We start from the raw sequence: 19,011 nt of genomic DNA, 5'->3' as shown, positions 1-19,011 counted from the left end.
GGACACCCCCTGGCCTGGAATTTGAGGAATCTCAACGAAACAGCTGCCTGCAGACTTGATGTGAAAAGTTGGGGCATCCTTTGGCAACTTCAGGGCTACTTTATTTTTCCTCCCCAAAAGATAAAAACATAATGGACCTCACAGCAGGAGTTTCCAACCTTGGCAACTTTAAGCCTGGTGGACGTCAACTCCCAGAATTCCCCAGCCAGCTTTGCTGGCTGGGAGATTCTGGGAGTTGACGTCCACCAGGCTTAAAGTTGCCAAGGTTGGAGACCCCTGGCACACAGAGTGATGGTATTTTGATTCCAGTTTTACTTGCACAGCTCAATCCGTTAAATCTTTATTTTATTTATTTTGTCAATCATATATAAGGTAAAAGTATAAACATAATTTGGATACAGGAAAAGAGTAAGTAAAAAAGGAATATTAGGACAGGGACTGTAGGCGTGCAGGTGCACTAATGCACGCCCCTTACAATGACCTTCCTTGGAGAAGACTCCTGCGAGTCCCTTGGACTGCAAGGCGAACAAACAAGTCAGTCCTAGAGGAGATCAATCTTGACTGTTCTTTAGAAGGCCAGATCCTGAAGAGGAAACTCAAATACTTTGGCCATCTAATGAGAAAGAAGGACTCACTGGAGAAGAGCCGAATGCTGGGAACGATGGAGGGCAAAAGAAGAAGGGGACGACAGAGAACGAGGTGGCTGGATGGAGTCACTGAAGCAGTCGGCGTGAGCTTCAATGGACTCCAGGGGATGGTGGAGGACAGGAAAGCCTGGAGGAACATTGTCCATGGGGTCGCGATGGGTCAGACACAACTTCGCAACTAACAACAACAAGAAGGGTGGGATATAAACAATCATTTTTAAAAGGTTTTTTTAAAAAAGTATGAAATGCACAGAAGGACCGTCCCTTTCCCTTGGGTCTCCTCATCCTGCACTTCGCAAGTCCTTTTGTTACATTGAGCTCTGCTCAAAAACAAGGAACTATAATTTGTGAAGCCAACATTCCTGGTTCTGCAGCCATTCTGAAGTGCTCGAGGGCTCCTGAAGGACGGAGTCATTGTCTGTCTGACTTCGGACAAGCCATCTTCCTTGGGATGTGCTTAACCAGAATTGCTGAAAGTAAAGTCTCCTTTTTATTTTTAGCCGAAGAGCTCGGGCGTGGAGGGGGGGGGCATTTGTTTGCAAAACACTGACTCAGGCCTGCTGCAGATCAATACCTCTTCTTCACGTTTGGCCTGAAGCTGTTGGGTTTGGATCCCAGACTCAGCATGTGAAGCTATATCTAGAAATTATGGGTTAGCCATTCTGGGAAGTCCCCTGTGACTTGTCAACAGTGACTGAGTTTTTAGGCATGAGCCTGGTAGCAAAAAAAGGATTTTATTCCACGAGCTGCATTTTAAACACGCAGTGATGCAATTGGGTGTGAGAAACTCCTCTGCCCCAATGATTGACAGTGATGTCAGCTGAGCTCCCATGATCTGAAGCCCAGGATAGAGACAGTGGAGGGCTGTGTGAGAATTGGAGTCTAATATATCATCGCCACGATGTAAAAAGGATGAGTGCACTCTGCACTCTAGAAAGAGTGCGGAGAAGAGCAACAAAGAGGATTAGGGGACTGGAGGCTAAAGCATATGAAGAATGATTGCAGGAACTCGGTATGTCTAGTTTAATGAAAAGGAGGACTAGGGGAGACTTGATATCAGCGTTCCAATATCTCAGGGGCTGCCCCAAAGAAGAGGGAGTCAAGCTATTCTCCAAAGCACCTGAGGGTAGAACAAGAAGCAACGGATGGAAACTAATCAAGGAGAGAAGCAACTTAGAACTAAGGAGAAATTTCCTGACAGTGAGAACAATTAATCAGTGGAACAACTTGCCTCCAGAAGTTGTGAATGCTCCAACAATGGAAATTTTTAAGAAAATGTTGGATAGCCATTTGTCAGAAATGGTGTAGGGTTTCCTGCCTGGGCAGGGGGTTGGACTAGAAGACCTCCAAGGTCCCTTCCAACTCTGATATTATTATTATTATATATCTGCAGTTTGGACAGATCGATATGCAAGCTAGGCGAATGCAAATCTGTTTATTCCTGAAACCGTCTTAACTCATTTTATGGCCGTCTTTTGAAAAACATCCTTCTAAACCACGACTGTTATGGCCAGAGGCAAGTCCAATATCGGTGATCAATCAGTAAAGCAGGAAATCCTAAGACCGTGATGGTGAACCTATGGCACGCATGCCAGAGGTAGCACACAGAGCCCTCTCTGTGGGCACATGCGCCGTCTCCAACTGCTCTTCTGGTCTCCCTTTTTGGGCCTTTTCTGGGCCATTTCCAGGCCGTTTTTGGCCCAGAAAACAGCTTGTTTTTTGTCTGGTTTTTTTTTGGGGGGGGGACATTTACAGGGCATTTCTAGGGTATTTTCAGGGTGTTTTGGGGGGCATTTACAGGGCGTTTTTGGGTCAAAAACGGCCCACAAAATGGCCAAAAAACAGGCATGCGTGCACTGGCCAGCTGGTCTTTGGGTTTCCAGCAATCCGGCGTGCGCACAAGCACACACATTCCGGTTTGGGCACTCAGTGCCAATAAAGTTCGCCATCACTGTGCTAAGAGCAGCAACAAAATGAAAGAATTGAACATCACCTCCCCACTAGACACAAGAACAGTTTTTTCCCCGAAGGCCATCACTCTGCTAAACAAGTAATTCCCTCAACACTGTCAGACTATTCACTAAGTCTTCACTACTATTAATCTTCGAATAGAATAGAATAGAATAGAATAGAATAGAATAGAATAGAATAGAATAGAATAGAATAGAATTTTTTTATTGGCCAAGTGTGATTGGACACACAAGGAATTTGTCTTGGTGCATATGCTCTCAGCGTACATAAAAGAAAAGATACGTTCATCAAGGTACAACATTTACAACACAATGATGGTCAATATATCAATATAAATCATAAGGATTGCCAGCAACAAAGTTACAGTCATACAGTCATAAGTGGAAAGAGATTGGTGATGGGAACGATGAGAAGATTAATAGTAGTGCAGATTTAGTAAATCATTTGATAGTGTTGAAGGAATTATTTGTTTAGCAGAGTGATGGCCTTCAGGAAAAAACTGTTCTTGTGTCTAGTTGTGCAGTGCTCTATAGCGTCGTTTTGAGGATAGGAGTTGAAACAGTTTATCATCGTTCCCATCTCCCATCTCCTGCCATTTATGACTAACTTTGTTCCTTGTATCTTTACGATTTATACTGATATTGTTTTCCTGATTGCTTAATTGTAGCCTATGACTATCATTAAGCGTTGTAAGTGTTGTATCTTGATGAAGGTATCTTTTCTTTTATGTACACTGAGGGCGTATGCACCAAGACAAATTCCTTGTGTCTCCAATCACACTTGGCCAATAAAAAAAATATTCTATCTATAAATGAAACAACCTTCGCTCAACCTCAATTTTTTTTCCCCCATCCCCTCTCATGGCAGTTCTTCAGAAATACCTTTCACAAACAGCATCCTAGCAAAGAATGCAGCAGGATGTTTTTCAGGTTCCGAGGAGGTCCTCGCAGGCTTTGCAAGACAGTTTCAGATGATTTATTCCATTTGAGTTGAGTTGTTATGCTCATCATTTCTTCTCTTCAAAGAACTTCCCCGTTTCTCAAGAAACAAAAGAAAAAGAAAATCCACCAGAGCAACAAAAACCAGAAAGACCAGAATTATAATTAGAAGGTTTGCCAACCCTAGTCCAAATGCAGCAGTAACAGTTTTTAAGGATCAAATTTACATGGGAGCAAGTCTTTGAAATTCAAGGCTCCATACCTGGCTTTAAAGATTGCCATTGTCACCTGAAATTAGGCTAACCAACATCCTGGTGCAGCAGAGACAAAGTCTCCTGGGTAGCATCTCCTATCCAACTGGCTTCCAAGAAGCCCAACTGAATCAACCAAGCAGATCAGAAGCCACCTAAGAAATTACTCTTCCTTGCTAGGATCCTTCTCCTTCATCTTGAAGGACTTGCACATTCTCGCTTGTCTTCCAAACTAGCTAGCTCTCTGCAGAAGACCATCTCCATTGATGCTAATGATAGATAGATGGATGGATGGATGGATGGATGGATGGATGGATGGATGGATAGATAGATGGATGGATAAACAGAGTTGGAAGGGACCTTGTAGGTCAACTAGTCCAAGCAGGAGAACCCTACACCATTTCTGACAGATGGCAGTCCAATCTCCCCTTGAAAGCCTCCAGGGTTGAAGCTCCCACATCTTCCTAAGGCAACTTCTGTTCCATGGGTTGATTGTTCTCACGGTCAGAAAATTTCTCCTTATTTCTAGGTTGAATTCACTTGGTCCATCACCCATAAAGGTTTCCAGAATTGCTCGGCAGACAGATCTCTTCTTCCAGTTCACATCTCCAACAAGCTTTCTCTTCCTAGCAAGAGGACATCTTATGGGACCTGCCTTCGGCGCCCTAAGCTCTGGGTGGTTTTGGGTTCATTTGTTCCATGGTTCTTCCTGAGCTGACAGCTTGTCCTCCCCTTCCCCCGCCCACCCACAGCCCATCTTCTTGTGAAAAATCCAGGAAGCACCAAGCTGTCTCGTTCCTTCTACAAACACTCGGGGTAATGTTCTATGAGAACAAAAGTGAGCCAGCTGACAGGAGTTGTCACAAGCTTCCAAATCTCTTGACTGTCGGATTTTGGTTCTTTTTTAGTATTGCCTGGAGCCCAAGACGGAAGCCGACTGCCTTGGCAATATCCAACAGTTTTTAAATGGGTGTGCAGCGTTGAAAGTGGAGGTAAGCAGCAACAGACCACAGTTCTGGGAAGGGTTTGGATGGATGGGCGGTGGGTGGGCAGAGAGGCGGTAAGGAAGAGCTGCTGCAACCGGATGCCCTGACCCAATGGTACCCCTTGAGGGTGTCTTCCTTGGGTTGAAGAAAGACTGAGAGTGGGGTGTATATGGCTTCTGTAGAGGGCCAGCTTGGTCCTCCTTCTGCAAAACAATATAAGTCCATTTTGGTTCACGAAAGAGGTTTATTACCAACCTTGGCCTTTCATTGGAAATAACAGCAACTGACTCCAATACATTTTGCAAAGATAGACAGACAGACAGACAGATAGATAGATAGATAGAGGTGGGTGGATAGATAGATAGAGATGGGTGGATGGATGGATGGATAGATAATGATGGATGGGTAGACAGACACATGGATAGATAGATAGATAGATAGATAGATAGATAGATAGATAGATAGATAGATAGATAGATAGATAGATAGATAGATGGATAGAGGTGGGTGGATAGATAGAGATGGGTGGATGGATAGATAGATAATAATGGATGGGTAGACAGACACATGGATGGATGGATGGATGGATGGATGGATAGGGATTGATGGATAGATAATGATGGGTGGGTAGACAGACATGGATGGATGGATGGACGGACGGATGGATGGACGGATGGACGGATGAAGAAGAGAGAGCTGGGACTGGGGAGGATTTCTCTGAACCTGGGCAATCTCCAGCCCTGGAAGCTGCTCCTCAGTCCTGTGGCTCTCTTGTAGCGAGGCCAGTTCCGAGTTCAGACATTCTCAGAGGCTCTTCTTCCCTGCCGTGACACCAGTTCGACGCTTCTGCGGAGTCCAGCTAATGCAAGAACCAGAATGGCCTGTTTTGAGCGTCCCAAGGGCTGTGGGGTGGGTTTTTTTCTTCCTGCCCGCTCCCTGTCCCCGCTCCGCTTCCTGGGTTTACAGACACATCTGGGGGCGGGGGGGGAGACGGGGGGGGAGTTGGGGTGGGAGGGCGTGGAAGAGAAGAACGCCACAAAAGAAAAATCCGCTGGTTGCAGCTCTGCACCGCCAACTCCCACCAGGTGCCAAATGCGAGTCTGGGGAGGGGATTCCCCCCCCTTCCTCCCCCTTTCGCAGCCCACTCCCATTGTTCCAGGCGGCAGCTTGTTTCTGGGTAATGATTCAGTTCCTGCCCCAGAGCAAGGAGGGGCAAAGCCGAAGCAGATGTCTGGATTCCATCTGGTTGTCATTGAGCCGAGATAATGGGGGGGGGGGGAGAGAATGGATGTGAAAAATACCAGCTTCCAAGGGGCACCGCCTCTATCCCACCACCCACCCATCCAGTTTCTCTCCTGCCAACAAGGCTGCCAAGTAGATCATGAACCCCCCCCCCGTCCCCTCCCCTGCAGAAGTCTAACTCCAATTGGCTGCCAGGCTGGGCAACAGGCAGGCGAGTCGAGTGGCAGGGAGTTCCAACGGAGACACACACACACACACCCCAAAGAGAAGTTCTCTTCTGCCGGACTGAGCACCTCCCGGGGGTAACGTTACATGACATTTTGCAACGCCGGGGCCGCTTCCCTTTCTCGCGCTTCTCTCTACAATCCCAAATCGCGGCCGAAACTACGGTTTCGTCCGAAACCAGCTGCTTATTGCTAAACAGCCGGCAGCCTGATCACCCCCTCCCCTCCCCTCCCCTCCCTCCCTCCATCTGTCCGTGTTTGCAGATCCGGGGCAACGACCCGGTTGGAAGACTGGTTTCCAAGAAGGGAGGGTGTGTGGAGTTCGTGGAGGCCGGGGTCTCCCTGCTTGTCCTACATCGCAAGGTTGTTGTAAAACAGGTTTGCTCGCTGGCAGACCGGCAGGGACTTGGTGTGGGGGGGGGGGAAGGCATCTTTCCCATTCAAGCCCCGCAGATATCACCATCATCATCATAATCATCATCACCCCCGCCCGGGCTGGGGAGCTGAGCGGGACCCCGCGGAGACCCCTGCCCGCCTCCCGGGGATGCCTTGACGCAAGAGGGGCGGCCGGCTCCGGAGAAGGCAAGGGCGCTGGCCCCGGCAGTCGAAGCAGGCGGCGCGGAGGGGGCGCTCCGGAGCATCGCCCCTGCCTGGCTGCCTAGCTGGCTGGCTGGCTGCCTCCCGCTCCCGCCGCCTGTCACTTCCCCTGCTTTGCGCCGCCCGCCCGCGATCCAGCTCCGGGTCAGGCCGTCCCTGCCCAACGGGGCTCCGCGATCGCAGGCAGGCAGGCAGGCAGGCAGGCAGCAGCGGCCGGGCAGACAGAGCGCAGCGCAGCGCTTGAGCCATCGGACGGACGGGTGAGTCTTTCTCTTCTTCTTCTTCTTCTTCCTCCTTCTCTTCCTCCTCTTCCTCTTCCAGCTGCGCGGTCCGCTCCGCATCCCCTCCGCGCCTCCCGACCTGCGCAGGGGCTCCCCGGTGCGCCCCTGGCCCTGCTCCCTTCCTTCCCGGGGCCTGCAGGGTTTGCTTTCCCGCAAAGCTTCCCCAGCGCAGGTAAGACGCTTCCTCCTTCCTTGCCAAGTTTCCTTTTCTTTGGCCCTCCTTTGGCCCGGTTTTCGGGGCGTCCCGTCGTCCCCCCTGAGGGTCCCAAGGGACAAGAAGTCCGCTGCGGCGGAGCTCTTGTCCCTTTTCTTCCCTTAACGGCCCTGGGTCTTCTTGCGATGCCCTCCAGATGTTGCAAGGGGAGCCCCAGCAGCCCGAAGACGGGCAGCCGCGGGGGGGCTCCCCCTTCCACATCTGGAGGGCGTCCTCTTGCCGGATGCAGCTGTGCAGAAGCCCTGGGGCGCCTCCAGATCCAGTTTGCGGGATGGTTGGACATCCAAGCCCATCCTCTGCTTATAGCCTTTGCTCTCTATCCATGGGGTGGGGGAGGGAAGGGGGAAGGGGGACTTCCAGCTGGATGGGCTCCTTGGTCCTTGCTTGATGAGCTGCCATCCATTTGCTCAGCCTGCACTCTTAGAGGTCATTTTTGGGAATTCTGCTGTCAGGTCCAGAAACAGCTTAATGATTTCTCCACCTTAACCAAATTGCTTTTCTGGAGCCAAGAGGCAGAAGAAACAAGGGGGAGAACAGAGGGAAGAAGCTGGGGGGGAGGGGGGGTCCTAGATCTCTCTGTAAGAGCAGGCAAGGTGATTGACTATCCAAAGTCCGGAAGGGGCATTTGAGACCCTTGGAAGGGTGAAAAAGCTGGAAGAGTTGCACAATGTCATTTCTTGGGGAGGGGAACTATCCAAACGCCCAAACATGGCAACTTTTCAGACTTGTGGACTTCAACTCCCACAATCCCCCAGCCAGCCAAGTCTTAAAATTGCCACGTTTGGAGACCCCCCTGCTCTAGACTCTTAAACAGAGAAGAACTTACTTGTTTAAGAGTGGGAGGGGGGGGGCAGAGCCAAAACATTCAAGTGGGGGAAGATCCACCATGGTTTCAGCTCTGCCTAGATGCCCTTCGATGGACTTGCAAGTTCTGGAGGACATCAGAAGACCTTCCAGGTGGGCCTGGGTGAGGCCTAGCAGCTCCTTCTGTGAGGTTCTTCCTACTGTGGCTCTCCAGGTCCCAATCGGCCACTCTCCCCTCCCTCCCCACAAGATCTCTTTTCTAGAGATCTTGCCTCACAATCAGGAGGTTGTGAGTTCAATCCTAGGTAGAGGCAGATGTAGGGTCTCCTGCTTGGGCAAGGGGGTTGGGCTAGATCAGGGGTCTCCAACCTTGGCAACTTTAAGCCTGGAGGACTTCAACTCCCAGAATGCCCCAGCCAGGCTTAAAGTTGCCAAGGTTGGAGACCCCTGGACTAGATGACCCGCAAGGTCCCTTCCAACTCTGTTAATCTGTTACCCATGTTGCTTTCCTGCCAAGAAGGCGTGGCCATTCCACCCACCTCTCTCCGCAACCATCTAATTTTTCTTTTTCACTTCTGGAAAACCCGAATGCAAAGCGTAGGATAAAAAGGGTCAGTCGCTCCTTCTCTTTTCACTTGCTTTTGACAGTGTTCCATCGAGCAGAGAAATCGGTTGGTCTTAAGGGAATTTGGCTGCTTACGCAGAGAAGTAAACCCAGCGAAAGGTCTTTAGATCCATGGCAAGGACCTTTCCGGCAATAAATGAAGTTGAATTCATTCAGGCATTCTGGGTTGGTTTGGATGGGATGGGACTCTGCGTTGGATTGTGGCCATTTATAATCTGAGCGTGATTAATCTCCTATATAGGGATGATGATTCTTCCATAAATATAGGCGACCAGTAATGCGTTTCAGGGGAAGAAAAAGGGAATTTTTCCAATTGTGCACATGGTGGAATGCTGCCACAGATGGTGTCCCTTCCTCTCCCCCCTTTTTTTAAAAGGGCTCAAGGTTCCCCCCCCCCAAAGAAGCCTTTCATTAGTCATTTCTACTGCTGTTGCACATTCTATCCCTGGTCCATCTTAACGGGAGAAATCATAGAATAGAATAGAGCCGGAAGGGATCTTGGAGGTCTTCTAGTTCAACCCCCTGCCCAAGCAAAAGATCCTATACTATTCTGGACAAATGACTCTCCAATCTCTTCTTTAAAAACCTCCAGTGTTGCCGCACCTACAACTTCTGGTGGCAAGCTGTCCCACTGGTTAATTGTCCTCACTGTCAGGAAATTTCTCCTTAATTCCAGGTTTGCTTTTCTCCTTGATTTGTTGCCATCCTTCGCTTCTTGTCTTGCCTTCCGGTGCTTTGAAGAATAAGATGAAAAAAACCCCTCCCCCTTTCTTTGTGGCAGCCCCTCAAATACCCCTATGTTGAATACTACTACGTGATTATTTCAAACCTTGGAATAACGCTCTGTGATTTTGTTTCTGATTGTATCGGTATCTGAGTGCTTATTTAATTGTGTGCTGTCTTGGGTAGATAATAATCTTGGAAAAATGGACTAGACTTGTTTGCAAGAACAAAATGGATTCCAATACATAGCTCCCTCCCAAACCGTGCACTGATCCTGCCATAAATCGGCCATAAATGTGGCCTCAGGAAAGGAAAGCCCCCAGATACCTCTAGTACTCAAACTGCCAGAGAAGATATGGACCACAATCCAGAATCATGGAGTGGCATAGATTATAGTTTGGCCTTGCAAACCGTCCTTCAGATAAACAAACTCCTATTCCTTTCTTTAGAACTCTAAATTATAGTCTCCAGGCCACATAACAGCCCTGGGCTGGCTGGGTAAGTAAAGAGAACCACAGAAGCGTAGCGTTGTTTTTTTTTTTGAAAAACAGCTGATGTAAAGGAGAAAAAAGTTACTTTTAAAATTTAACTCTCTTTAGTAAAACAGTCTTTCTGGAAGATGGTGGAGCTGCCGTTTTGGTTGAATGAGCTCTGCATGCCTCTGTTTTAAGGAGTAAAAATGCACCAAAGCCAACCAGTTGCTACCAGGAGGAGAAAAAAAAATGAGGAAAATTCAAACAAATCTATACCTATCCCAAAATAAAAGCCAGAATGGTGCCATGTTAAAAGTGTTGGGATTGGCTGATTGACAATGGCTTTTCAGTTGTTGTTTTTTGTTTTGTTTTTAGAAAATCCCAGCGTTCTCCACTCCTCTGGGCCGAGGATTCTGGGAATCGAAGTCTGCACATCTGGAGGGTTGGGAAAGCTGGGTTGATCATTAGAAAGGGAAGGTTTGGGGTGGCCCAGCAGCCCCTGTTGCTAGCCAGTATCTCTAGGAAACTCTGTTCTGACCTGGGCTTCCCCAAAAAGCACCAAGCAGGCTCCTGGTCCCGACAAAACCCCTTTTTTCAAACAAACAGTGAATTCCTCTCATTCACGTCCAGCAAAGTCTTTCAAGGGACAATTTACAGTCACAGACCTTATCTGGCTCGGGGAGCTGCCAGGCAGATATCTTCAAAACTTGGCCAGAGTCTCGGAGAGTCACGAACCAATTAGGCAAACTAATTGTCTCCCGCAAACTCCACTCCCCTTCCGCTCCTCTTTTATTCCTTCTGGGACGGGCCATTCATTGTCCATTTGTGGCTTTACTCCCAAGTCGACGTTCTTTAGCTGTTCCCTTTGTCTGGCAACTCTGCGCATGCACACACTGGGAACAGGCTCCAGTGTTCGTGTGCCTCACTGATGTCAGACTCCGAAGGCAGCTGATAGCTAGCATATGACCCTGGCCTCCTCTCTGCCTCAAACGCAGAGCCCTCATCAGAGCCTTCCCCAGACTCCAGGACTGGCCCATGTTCCTCCCCAACCTCCTCACTGTCCGAATCTGCTGCCAGCTCGGCTGGCTGCTGGCAGGCCACAACAGGCTCACCAAAAGGGCTCTTTCTGTAGCCTCCAGCCTTAGCAATAGAAATTGTGAGGTTGACTGCCCCTAAACGTGGAGCTTTGCATATTCACAGCAACTGAAACAGCTCTAAACGTTTGGATTGCATTTCCTAAATTACATTAGTAAATTCTATTTACTAAGACTGTGTTATTCTTCTATTACCTATCTCCTTCTACTTATGGTGACAACCTTGTTGCTTTTGTATCTCTATGATTTATATTGCTTTATTTAGTTTCCTAGTATGATTTTGATTGCTTATTTAGTATCCTATGACTATCATTAACTGTTGAATCTTATGATTCTTGATGAATGTGTTTTTTATGTACGCTGAGAGCTTATGAACCAAAGACAAATTTCTTGTATGTCCAATCACACTTGGCCAATAAAGAATTTTCTATTCTACTCTATTCTTTTTTAAAAACCTTTTTATTGCTTTATTGTGATATACAATCTGACAAACACACAACACACAACATATAAATATCTCCTATTTTTAAACAACGTTTCTTAGTGGTCTTCTTTCGCTTTTATACCTTTCCCCCCATATCTCATTTATTATTTTATTTTCTTTCTTATCCCCTTTTCTTTATTTACATTATCTAATACTAATAGCTTTACTTTTCTAGATTCTTATATATTTATTATTTACATATTGTACATTTCTAATTTCTCCCCTTTATTTTTTTCCTTTATTTCTAGTCTCAAGCCATTCATACCATTTATTCCAGATTATATTACAATCTGTCTCTTCTTTCTCTTTCATTTCTTTTGTTAAGTTGTCCATTTCGGTACACTCTAAAACTTTCCCTATCACTTCTTCATCTGTTGGTGTCTTTTCCTGTTTCCAATGTTATGCATATGTTATTCGTGCAGCTGTTATAATGTGTAAAATCAGATATTTTATTTCTTTGGTGTATGTTCTTGTGAATATCCCTAATAGAAATGTTTCTGGCTTTCTTTCAGTTGGATGTTCTGTTATTCTATTCTATTCTTAAACTGCAAACGTTGCCTTAATGTTTCTTCTTCTTTTTTTTTGTCTTTCTCTCAGCTGTTTGATGCTCACGATCTCTATGAGGGAGAAAACTTCTCCAAAGTACTGACTGCCCTTTTGTCTCTCAACAAAGCCACGGAAGGTAAGGCAGAAGAGAAGGGGACTGTCGCAATATTTTCCTGCAAACGTCTCTTGCCTTCGTTTCCCAGCTTTGCTTTGAGCTCCAGAGATTTTTCTCCAGGCGGGGCAGCCCGCTAAAGCCAACCGTGGCTAGTTTCAAAAAGCTAAGCCAGGTTTGCAAGTGATCGCAACAGCTCTGGGAGGCGGGGGAAATATTGAGAGAAGACAGAGGCAAACTTTCCATGTCGTTGCTAAATAAAAGCCAAGGACGTGTCCAGAGAGGACTCACGAGTGAAGCTAGGCTTGAAAGAGACTTTATCTTGACAATGTGGGGCATCTACACACACCACACACACACACACACACACCCAGCCCCATCTATTTGCAGAAGAACAATAGAAGAAAAAATGCGGCTGTTCCTATAGAAACTGCTGCTTATTCCTTTTCAAAGATGAAAGTATGTTCCAGTTTTGTTCTTTTCTCGTATCCTATTTATTATTTTCTTTTCTTTCTCCTTCCTTCCTTCTTTCCTTCCTCAAAATTAATATTTCTTTTTTCTTTCCCTCCTTCCTTCCTTTCTTCCTTCCTTTCTTTGTCAAAATGAATCTTTTCTTTCTTTCTTCCTTCCATCCTTTCTCAAAATGAATCTTGCCTTCTCTTGCCTTCCTTCTTTCCTTCCTTCCTTCCTTCCTCAAGATGAATCTCCTTCCTTCCTTTCTTCATCAAAATGAATCTTTTCTTTCTTTCTGTCTTCCTTCCTTCCGTCCTTCCTCAAAATGAATCTCTTTCCTTCCTTCCTTCCTTTCTTTGTCAAAATGAATCTTTTCTTTCCTCCTCCTCCCTCCTCCCTCCTCCTCCCTCCTCCCTCCTTCCTTCCTTCCTTCCCTCCTTCCTTCCTTAAAATGAATCTCTCTCCTTCCTTCCTTCCTCAAAATCTTTCTTTCTTTCTTTCTTTCTTTCTTTCTTTCTTTCTTTCTTTCTTTCTTTCTTTCTTTCTTTCTCAGCATTGGACTGCTAATAGAGTAAAATGCACGTGTCAGTATTTTCTCTACTGTTTCTCCACTGTTTAGATCATTCTTGGAGGCTTTGGCAAGGATCCACTTAACATGATATGGTCGGGCTGGTAATGCGCAGTGAAATCTTTATTTAAAGCTAAAAGCTTTAGGAGATGCAAACAGTGGAATCCTACTGAACAGATGCTAGATTTTGACAAGATTCAGAGCGAGTTGAAGAATATAGGAAAGGATTGAGGCTTCCTAAGCATATCTGAATAGATTTTATGTTGTCCTGCTTGGTGTGAAACAGATGGCAGGTCTTCCAGAGGCTCCCATCCTGTCTCACCAGGGGAGATTTATATATTTATATCTGTGGGGGTGGCAAGAACACCTGTGATGCTGAATAAAAAATGTTAGAGGTTATAATTTGATACCTGAAACCAGAAACAGATCATGCTGAATAGGCCTCTTTCTCAAGTGCTGGTTTATTTCTTGGCCACTGTGTTCTGATGTCCACTTCTTGGATGGATGGATGGACGGACAGACAGGCAGATAGATAGATAACATGGATGGAAGAATTGATGGATGGATGGATGGACAGACATATAACATGGATGGGTGGATGGATGGATGGACGGACAGACAGATAGATAACATGGATGGATGAATTGATGAATTGATGGATGGATGATAGATGGATAGACATATAATATGGATGGGTGGAGGGAGGGTGGGAGGGAGGGAGACAAACAGATAGCATGGATGGATGGATGGATGGATGGATGGATGGATGGATGGACAGACAGGCAGATAGATAAAAGGATGAATTGATGGATGGATGATAGATGGATGGACAGATATATAACATGGATGGGTGGATGGATGGACGGACAGACAGTTAGATAACATGGATGGATGAATTGATGAATTGATGGATGGATGATAGATGGATAGATAGACGTATAATATGGATGGGTGGAGGGAGGGAGACAAACAGATAGCATGGATGGATGGATGGACAGACAGACAGGCAGATAGATAACATGGATGAATTGATGGATGGATGATAGATGGATGGACAGACTTATGACATGGATGGGTGGATGGATGGATGGATGGACAGACAGACATATAGATAGCATGGATGGATGAATTGATGAATTGATGGATGGATGATAGATGGTTAGATAGACATATAACATGGATGGGTGGAGGGAGGGAGGGAGGGAGGGAGACACAGCATGGATGGATGGATGGATGGATGGATGGATGGATGGATGGATGGATGGAAGGTCGGTCCACCTATCTTAAAATGGTTAAAATTGAGAAACGCTGCTTTCATGAATTCCTGCCCAGAACAGGGCTGGACTAGATACCTCTCCAACTCATGCAATCTGTGACACCAGCTGGTTGACAGAGAGGCTGGCACGTGGGCGCCACACTTATAAACCAGCCACACTTCCCTCTTTCTGAAATGGCTCGCCATATGATGCTGAAAGCTGTTATACTTAGCAACACACCTTTTTTTCTTCTGAAGGCTGGGACAGGGAGAGACTTTTGTGACCCAGGTCCAGAGGTGGTATTTAGCCTGTTCGTACTGGTTCGCATGAACTGGTAGCAGAGATCATGGGTGGGCCTGTCCACCCGCCCCGGCACTATGCCATCCTATTTAGGCACATTTTCAAAGGCGGGCACAGGTGCGGAAGGCGCGTGTGCAAAGTGGACATGCACACGGCGAACCAGTGGTAAGAATATTGGAAACCCACCGCTGCCCAGGTCATGTAGACAAAGGTTCCATCCCACGCTTTCCTGAAGACAGTTGCCCTCAGTTCCCACAAACAAAAGCCAGGAAGCAACAAAACAAAAGCAATTTGCAATGGCAGAGAGGAAGTCCAAAGAGAAGGTCCAAGCTCACGGGGCAAGGTCCAGAGTCAAGGTCCGCAAGGCAGAAACACGAACCAAGTTTTTGCAAAGCAAGCAATTGTTCCCAACAAAGGCAAAACCCCCCAGCTTCTACTTAAGTCAACACACACCAGGTGTTCCTTGCGAGGAGAGGTGTGGCGGCCTTCTCCCGAGCAGCCTTGCAGACCTCCTGGCCTCCGTTCTACTCTCTGTGTTCTCGGATCAGTGGGGGAAGCAGCTGTTCCTCATTAGAGGGGATCTGCTGCCCTCTCGACACCCAGCCGATCCTCTCCCGTGTCTGTGAAGGCAGGCAGCTCTCTATCCAGCTGACCACCTCCCCCAATGCTAGTGTTGCCGTCCGTCAGCAGCCTGAGGAGCTGGCAATGGAGTCGGACAATGTTGAGGCTGAGGTGCGGCCAGGGCCATCGGGGAGTGAGGTGCGGACTCCAGAGCCTCCAGAGGCTGACAGTAGTGAGGCAGAAGAACAGGAGGAGCCTGTTCCTAATGCATGCATGAGAAGAGCTGCCAGAAGGCAAGAGCAGCTCAAGCAAAAAGGATGACTCAGGAGTAGGCCCAAGAGATGATTGGCCCCTCCCATAAGGCTTAAAAGACCAGCAACAGCATTTGGGCTTTGCCGGAAAACAACATTGATAGCTTCGTCTTCTTGCATTTATTTTTGTATCAGTGACTTCTGAACGTTTGCCAAGAAAGGCCTTTGGCAGTTTGCCTAATTGGAACAAGGTTGGTGATAGGACTGAGGAATTTGTGTTGGGAGGAATTTGATTTAATTTGAGTTGAACGACGCTGGGAATGAAGTAATTCTCAGCTGTTTGAATAAAGTTTGTTTGTTTATTCACTGACTGAGTTTCCTACTACCTACTTGGGCCTGGGTCACAACAGCTTGAGGGGCCTGGGGCAGCATCGTCCTTAGCCCCTGGACTCTTTCAACATGCCAAGGGAGATGTGCCATCCCCATCAGAGGGTCCTGGTTCCAACTCCTCCTCCTCCGAACCAGGATCTGATAGGGCAATGATACCTGCTTCTGAATTTCGTTTCCCCTTTTGGAAGATGCTCGTGTGAGATTGTGGCCCAGGAATCAAGCCAATGGTGGGTTGCTCCCGGTTCTGTCCAGTTCTATAGAACCGGTAGTAAAATTGGTGGGAGGCTCTGCCCACCCGCCCGGACGTCATAAATGACGATCTGCGCATGTGCAGATGCGTGTGGTCCCTGTTGCAAACCGCTAGTAAAGGTAAGTAAAACCCACCCCTGAATCAAGCCCTGTTTAACAAGAAACTTATCAACTGGCTGGAGAATTCTGGGAGTTGACGTCCACCCCTCTTAAAATGGTTAAAGTCGAGAAACGTCCCTCAAGGAGTTTTCAGTTGGAGATCAAAGGATGTAGGCTTTCATTTGACCCATTATAGCTCTTTTTCTAGCCTCAGCTCAGCAAAGGGTTATTTCCTTCCGTTTTTGACCTCTTCTCCTTTTTTAACAGATCCAGGAAGTTCTACCAGGAAGCCATGTTCTCAGCTGCCTTCTCCAACACCCGGTGACTGCCAGCCCCTGACCCAAGCAGCCTCCGCTCGGCCATCCAGAGTGTTGCAGAGACAATCAAGAGTTGGGGTATGTTTTCAGCGCGATCCCACCCAAAGCAGGAACGCTCAATTCGTACCTTCCTTTACTACCCTTGGGTGTGTGGCCTTCTCAGGTCCCTGCGGCCCTTTTCTGCCATCTCAGAAGGTGGGGACATTCGAAAAATAGTTTAGGGCTTGGATTTAATTAATGCAATGTTGTTTTAATTGAAATTCATGATAGTTTAGATCAGGGGTCTCCAGCCTTGGTCACTTTAAGACTTGTGGGCTTCAACTCCGAGAATTCCTCAGCCAGCTTTTGTCGTGTCCCACTCCCCCTCTGACGACCGGGTCTAGGAAGTCCATATCAAGTGTGGCAACGAAGCCTCTGCAGCTTTGCCAAATTCCTTCCAGGTTTCTCAGGGCAGGCAGGAGTCCAAGTTGTGACTTCAGCAAACTAAAGGAGACTTTGCTTGACTCAAAGTTGAATGCCAAAAGCAGGTTCTTTATATAGGCTGTGGGGTATGGCTCCATGACTCAGCATTTATCCAGGCCTGCCCCTCCCTTCCTTCTGCTGGCGTCACCTCTCAGATCTCCAGAAGCGAGGATCCTCCCACTGTGAATTCTCTTCAGCTGGATCTGCTGTCCGTAATTCCAGCACGTGGCTGGCTTCCTGCTCACACGCTGTAGGAGTGAGGTTTGTTTGTTCATTCCTGACATCCTGTCCAGGCATGGGGGCAGGGCCGGGGGCTGGAGGCATGACAGGCCATTCATCTTCATTATCAGACTCCGAGTCTGATAGCAGGCCCGGGAGGAGACAGAAGGGGCCCAGCTGAGGAGAGGAGGGAGGACGAGGCACAACAGCTTTGCTGGCTGAGGAACTCTGGGAGTTGAAGTCCACAAGTCTTAAAGTGACCAAGGTTGGAGACCCCTGGTTTAGATTTGAGCTGGCTTTCTCTGTCCTCTAGTAGTTTATTTATCCCTCTTCTCTTGGCCTATTCCTTCTTGGAGGCTGGCCCTGCCATAGCAGGCCAAGTCAAGAATAATACACCATCCTAAACATACGTTGGATTGGCAGAGGAAATAGCAGGCAGGGGTCAAAGGCCTGGTGTTAACCTGGTGCAGAAGAAAAGTTGTACAGCTGAATGGTGAAGCTGGAATTTCCTCGTTCAAACCCAACGTTTTCGGAGAAGCTCTCAGCTTCATACTTTCATTACTTCCTGACATCAGTTGACCATCAAAGCATCTCTCTTTTGCTTCTTCTTAACAAAGCTTTCATATTTGCTATTCAGACATTAGAATAACAGAGTTGGAAGGGACCTTGGAGGTCTTCTAGTCCAATCCTCTGCTTAGGCAGGAAACCCTACACCACTTCAGACAAATGGTTATCCAACATCTTCTTAAAAACTTCCAGTGTTGGAGCATTCACAACTTCTGGAGGCAAGTTGTTCCACTGATTGTTCTCTCTGTCAGGAAATTTCTCCTTAGTGCTAGGTTGCTTCTCTCCTTGATTAGTTTCCATCCGTTGCTTCTTGTTTTACCCTCAGGTGCTTTGGAGAATAGCTTGACTCCCTCTTCTTTGTGGCAGCCCCTGAGATATTGGAACACTACTATCATGTCACCCCTAGTCCTTTTTTAAAAAAAATTAAACATTAAACATTCATTAAGTTGTCTGGATGATTCCTTTCCTTGCTTCTTCTTTCGTCTTTCTCTTCTGGAACCAACCATTTTCCTGATCTTGCTTTGTGTTTAGGAGATGACCGAAAATGGCAGTCACCAACTGGTGGTCAAGGCCCGTTTCCAGTTTAAGCAGACCAACGAAGATGAGCTGACCATCAACAAGGGGGACATCATTTACGTCACCCGCACGGAGGAAGGGGGCTGGTGGGAAGGGACCCTGAATGGAAAGACGGGCTGGTTCCCCAGCAACTACGTCAGAGAAATTAAATCCACCGGTAAGAGAGGTCTGCTGCAGGGGTGAAATGTTCCCGGTTCGGACCGGATCAGCCGATCTGGTAGCGATGGCGGTGGGTGGTTCGGAGAACTGTTAGCAAAAATCTCTGCCCCTCCCACTGCTCCATGCCCACCCAATGCCCGGTTGTTTGCTTCCCCCGCTTGCTGCTTCTTTTAAAAAATGCTTTTAAAAGGTTAAAAAAAAAGGCTCTGATAATCACAGCTGAGCTGCGCGGTCATCAGAGCCTGTTTCTTTTACCTTTAAAAGCAGTTTTTTCACAACCTATTTAGCCGAATAGGTTGTAAAAAAAATGCTTTTAAAAGTGAGAAAAAAGTTTGCGTGCCACAGCTGATCAGCCCCTCCCAGCGGTGCTGT

The 19,011-nt window shown here is 47.3% G+C and overlaps 1 protein-coding gene across 2 annotated transcripts in view; it reads left to right on the top strand.

The window, feature by feature from the left end:
- ARHGEF6 (Rac/Cdc42 guanine nucleotide exchange factor 6) overlaps positions 1-19,011 on the top strand; it is a 48,376-nt gene that overhangs the window by 1,575 nt on the left and 27,790 nt on the right. The window contains exons 2-5 of one of the 2 annotated variants that reach the window (XM_058154699.1): positions 4,716-4,799; positions 12,152-12,236; positions 16,607-16,734; positions 18,436-18,637. In XM_058154699.1, coding sequence (XP_058010682.1) covers positions 4,716-4,799; positions 12,152-12,236; positions 16,607-16,734; positions 18,436-18,637 — 499 coding nt within the window. Of the gene's footprint in view, positions 1-4,715; positions 4,800-6,560; positions 7,117-12,151; positions 12,237-16,606; positions 16,735-18,435; positions 18,638-19,011 lie in introns of those variants that run through there. The other variant, XM_058154701.1, reaches the window with a different exon arrangement.

The sequence above is a fragment of the Ahaetulla prasina genome, chromosome 11 (assembly GCF_028640845.1).
Source record: "Ahaetulla prasina isolate Xishuangbanna chromosome 11, ASM2864084v1, whole genome shotgun sequence".
Taxonomy (NCBI): domain Eukaryota; kingdom Metazoa; phylum Chordata; class Lepidosauria; order Squamata; family Colubridae; genus Ahaetulla; species Ahaetulla prasina.
This window is presented reverse-complemented; position numbering and strand designations above follow the sequence as displayed.